The sequence below is a fragment of the Ailuropoda melanoleuca genome, chromosome 13, assembly GCF_002007445.2.
Source record: "Ailuropoda melanoleuca isolate Jingjing chromosome 13, ASM200744v2, whole genome shotgun sequence".
Classification (NCBI taxonomy): Eukaryota; Metazoa; Chordata; class Mammalia; order Carnivora; family Ursidae; genus Ailuropoda; species Ailuropoda melanoleuca.
In genome coordinates, this window is record NC_048230.1 from 25,022,510 (window position 1) to 25,027,789 (window position 5,280).

General features: G+C 44.8%; 1 protein-coding gene across 2 annotated transcripts in view; it reads right to left on the reverse strand.

Moving 5' to 3' along the window:
- Window positions 1–219: 219 nt before the first annotated feature.
- LOC100465932 (keratin, type I cytoskeletal 28) overlaps window positions 220–5,280 on the reverse strand; it is a 7,758-nt gene continuing 2,697 nt past the window's right edge. The window contains exons 5-8 of one of the 2 annotated variants that reach the window (XM_034641316.1): window positions 5,095–5,243; window positions 1,910–2,127; window positions 839–894; window positions 220–566 (exon numbers count right to left, since the gene is read on the reverse strand). In XM_034641316.1, coding sequence (XP_034497207.1) covers window positions 424–566; window positions 839–894; window positions 1,910–2,127; window positions 5,095–5,243 — 566 coding nt within the window. In that variant the 3' untranslated portion in view covers window positions 220–423. Of the gene's footprint in view, window positions 567–838; window positions 895–1,909; window positions 2,128–5,094; window position 5,280 lie in introns of both variants that reach the window. The other variant, XM_034641315.1, reaches the window with a different exon arrangement.

Genomic DNA, 5,280 nt, shown 5'->3' on the forward strand with positions numbered 1-5,280 from the left:
TTTTTTTCCAGATTATTTATTTGCCCATGCAAAATGGTGAGATATTTAAAGAGGATGCCTAGTGAATACTAATATTTAAATGCCATGTGGTATTGACTATTATTTAAAACTAGAGTGAAAGGCAATGACAATAGATTCCATAAATGTACTCCCGTGAATGAGATGTAGAAAAAAAAATAAATCTCAAATAGTTGTTTATTAGTTATGGGTGAATGGAAATGAGTGCACATCCACTTTTTTATTTATTTGAAAACAAACACCCAAGACCCTGTAAAAGTTAACTAAGAAAACAGGTATTTTTGCTAAGTAACTTATCGGTAAGGGTAGAAAGATTTTATTATTATTATTATTAATTTCCTTGATATTTAGAACAATGTAGTTGTACAGGAACCTTTTCTCAAATTGTTCTTTTCTCAATGGCGCCTAGAAAGGAGCCTTTTGCTCTGTTTTGCCGCTGTTCACTTTAGATGTCTTTTCTTCAACGGAATGAACTCTCGATGAAAGAACTTTACCACGTTGATCTATCTCTTCAACCACTGTCTTTACCAGTGTGGTTTTGGATAACTCTAGAAACAAAACACCTGTTGAATACACATATTCCAGCTAAAAGATTACATGGGGAAGAATTCCAGGGCTGGTTGTGATATAACGTATTATGTACACTTTGGTGAGAGAGCATGTACAGATTTATCACAATGGTTTGGGATAATTTTATCCATTTAATACTTGAAGTTCAGAGCACTTTAGTTAAAATTACTTAAATACAGATGTTGCCACAGTATACGATTGCCATTAATGTGAAAGTACTTACAGGAGAAACAGAACTCGATTTTATTACCTTTAGGTGAATTCCCTGAGCCTCCTGACCCCAAACCCTTTGATCTGGAGCACGAGCTACAAAAAAAAAAAAAAAAAATCACCCCAGTTTATTCTTTAATATTTCAGGTTATCACTTAAGAACTATTCATTGAGTCAAATAATGAATGTGAACTCAAGTGAACATTGTATGCCAAAAACAGATCTTAGTTTTCTATAAAGGAAAATATTACAATTTTTGTGTACAGGAGGTGAAAATAATTCAATGCCTTCTAAAGAGAGAATATAAAACAACTTTGTTTTCATTTGATTTTTTTAAACCTAAGAATTTAAAACCTAAGGAGAATATATATATATACATATGCATATATAATATATTCTATTATACATATATGAATATATACTTTTTTAGATGAAAATAATACATTTTTTTTTAGAGAGGGAGAGAGGCAGGGGAGGGGCACAGGGAGAGGGAGAGAAAGAATCTTAAGCAGACTCCTTGTCCAGTGGGGGGCCCAATGTGGGGCTGGGTCTCACAACCCTGAGATCGTGACCTGAGCCAAAATCAAGAGTTGGACACTTAACTGACTGAGCCACCCAGGCGCACCTTACTTCTTCTTCTTTTTTTTAAGTGTTTTATTTATTTAAGTAATTTCTACACCCATGTGGGACTTGAACTCACAACACTGAGATTAAGAGTAGCATGCTCCTGGGGGATCATATAGATCCTGGGGGTTTGTATAGAGTACGTTTCTTTCAGCACAGCAATGATATTAGGAATGGAGGGAAAGATGGGTAAAGCCTGGTTGGGAGGCGGGTAATCTTGAAACCTACACTGATTAACATGCATACCGAATGGGGTCTTCTGCAGGGACGACTGGGGTCATCCAAAGCAGGCGAGGAAGGGGCTGTGAATGTATAAAATACGGAAGGGATGACTGCAGAGGGAAGAGGTGGACACACTTCTCTGCAGTGGGAATGAAAAGCAAAAGGCTTGGAGGCATGGAACATGGATGGACAGTCCTTGGTTGTGGTTTAAAATAGGTAAAAACCCATCCGGGAAAACACCGGATTTTCAAATGCCATTACTTACTTGCCGTCTCCATCAATCAGGCGGCAGTAGGTCTCAATCTCCTTTTCCAGGTGGACCTTGATGTTGAGCAGCTGCTCGTACTCCAGCTTCTGGCCCTCCGTCTCGGTCCTGACCTGGTGCAGCTTCTCCTCCAGGGCCCCGATCTGAGCCTGGATCTGGGCGAGCTGGGTGCAGTAGTTGCCTTCGGTCTCGGTCAGGGAGCACTCCAGGGAGTGTTTCTGGGGACAGGGGGTGGCACAGCAAGGAGGAAGCCACTTTGAGGGCTATGCAGGCCAGAGCTTCTCAGCAAACAGCAGCACCACGTCCTAGGTGAGTTTTGGAAATCTGTGGGGCTCGTCACCACAACCGGGGAGGTGCGGAGGAAGGGGAAGTCACAGGCGTTTCCCGGGTGGGGGCCTGGCACGCTGGAGGACCTCCTATGGCGTAAATGACCCTTTCCCATGAGACCTTTGACTGTTCCAACGAACTCTCATGATATTTAGGTAATCTTTCCTATCATGACCAACCTACATATTAAAACTGTTTTGGGGGGATAGCGCAATAAGAAATCATATTGGAAATTTTGTATGTTGAAGTTACATTTTTATTTTTAGGCTGGGTTTTGTTTTTCACTCTTATTCTGCTCCTGTCTCCAGAGACCTACCCCACCACTGCTCCAAGGCCTTGCATGCTGCTTTTTATTTTTTCTGATCTGTCCCAGATTTGCTTGCTCTTATTCAAAGGCCTTTTACGAAGCACTGGAGATGGAATGAATGCCTTAACAGGGGTGGGCTTTCAACACGAGAGATGTGTTTCATAGCACAGTACAGGTCATTATTTCCACACTATTCTTATGAATATTATACCTCCTCGTTTCCACTTGCACAGCCTGTCATCTGTCTCGTCATGTGATGGCTACTTCAATTAAAGTAATTTTCCTCTCCCCTTATCATAGATAAGTACCTCTGGGTGGTTATTACTTCTCCTGATATTAGTTATTATCCGAGCGTCCACCTGCATTCACACTCTTTCATTTTCCTGTTCTTCTTGGGTGGAGCTGCTCCTGATCTTACCTTGTTTAAAATAAAAACTTATTTATCAAGGGAAGAGGTAAGCCTCTGTCTCTCTTGTTACCTGTTCTGGCGGTAGTTGGGCCCAAGTGTTTACATATGAAGTAGATTTTATTTAAAAATACGAAATAAAAAATTTAGTTTTCCTTTTTATTGCACTTATGGCATTATAGTGGTTTTTAAAATTTTTCGTATTGCTTAATTTATCCTCTTTTCACTTCATTCTAGAATAAAGAGGGAGTTATAAAGTATTCATCATAACAGGTGGACATGGGGTTTGATGGGGCTAAGAACCACTGACTTAATAAATAGGCCAGCTGGTATCTTATATGGGTGGTGCCAGGTCCTCCAGGGCAAAGGAGTGGAAGGTGAACAGGATGGTTATGGGGAGGAGGGGGCACCAAGAGGCAAGATGTCACTGACATGTGTGCTTGGCTGTTCAAGACATTAATTTCCCTGATGATGTATTCTCACACGGTATTCATTTTATTCCCCCCCCCTTTTAAGATAGAGAGGGAGGGGGAGGGGTTAAGGGAGAGGGAGAGAGAGAACCTCAAGCAGGCTCCCTGCCCAGAACAGATCCTGACGAGGGCCTCAATCTCCACCCTGAAATCATGACCTGAGCCAAACACAAGAGTTGGATGCTTAACCGACTGAGCCACCCAGGTGCCCCTGGTATTCCTTTTCTAAGATGGCTAATACTCTTCTTAATGAGAGGGGACGGCATCCCTATCTATACAGCCTTTCATGGTAAAGGTTAAATTGTAGATAAGGGAAGAGGACAGGGTGAACTTGCAGGTTTGCATACTACAGGAAGCATAGGAAAAGTTTATATATTTAGACAACTCCCAACTTACACGTGATTTGTATGCTAAACGATAGAAGATCCTGCTTAGAATCTGTCTATGACAAAAGAATCTCAAGTATGGAAGTTAGGTTCTATGCCACCATTATTCTAGAATTCAGTTTTGTTGTCTAACATGGGCTTTTTTGTGTGGATTATCTCCTGAGCCCGAACTATGGTCCTCCTCACTGCTCAGAATTAACTACTTTCTAACATCATCTCTTATGTGAACACGCTCCCCTTCTGATCCTGGAACGCAGGAGTTTATTTATTTCCTTCAACGTACCTCAGAAATGAGACGGCAGATTTGTGCTCAGGGATATGGCAACAGGCACAGGCCCTCGGGGTTCTAGTCGCAGGGAAGAAGGGAGCAGGGCAGGGAGCAGGGCTCCAGGAGCCCAGGGTGGCAGGGGGAGGGTGGGGCTACCAGCCAAGCCGTGGTGACCAGGGTCAGGACAAGAGGGGCATCCTGGTTAAGTTGGAGGTTAGTCAGTGGTCAACACAAGTCTCTCATCTAAACATTATATGGTAAGAAAGCACTGTGCCTTTTTAGGGTGTCTTCCTAGAGTTTTGAGTCATCCTTACATTCTCTGCTCACTGCACTCGTTTGTATCAATGGCTCTTATCTTTGGGTTCCAACTTCGTGTCCTCTGGGAGCATGAAACCCCTGATGAGGACTGGAACCCCTGGGCCACGGGTATGTGGTAATTCAAGCTTTTTGGGTGCTGCCAGCTCATGCCCCAGAAGGGAAGCCATTTTTAGTCCTGGATGGTCTCCATGGTAACGTCTGAACCAACTGGCAGGTGGTGCCAAGGTGGCTGAATGCCCAGCTCTGTGAGGTGGGTGGGGAGGAAGGGGCTGACCGAGCTCATAGGGATTCAGAAACGAACGGTCTTTTCCTCTGCCTGATGAAAAGCATCACGTGGCTTTAATTGGCCTTCATCAGTACCAGGAGATGCTGGTGACACTAGGTCTGCCTTGTATGGCCCCCTGACATTGGCCTGACAATTTCCAGGCAGGGTAGCACCCCTGCTGCTTGCCCCACGGGCTGAGTTAGGGACTGTGTGTACCGTGAGCTATTTTCACGAAAGGGACACTAAGCAGAGGCCAGGAAGGAAATCCTCAGTGATCTCAGGGAGCAAGAAACGCTCTGTCTCTCTTTCTGAACGTCTCAGCGTCTGTCCTCCCTGCCCTCTTCCGCTCCAAGTATTTGTAGGTAAAGCTCTAACAGGGGAGACGAGGAGGGCTTCCGTGAGAGTCCCGAAAGCAGGCTGTCCCGCGCCCTCGCCTACCATTGCCAGGAGGGACTGCAGCTCCATCTCCAGGGCCTGCAGCGTGCGCTTCAGGTCGGTCAGCTCGTTCCTGGCCGAGGTGGCCGCGCCCGCGTGGTCGGAGATCTGCTGCTGCAGGATGGCGCTCTGCAAAGCGGGGTGCCGGGGAGGGGGGGGTGAGCGGGCCTGCACCCCACCGGGCTGGCC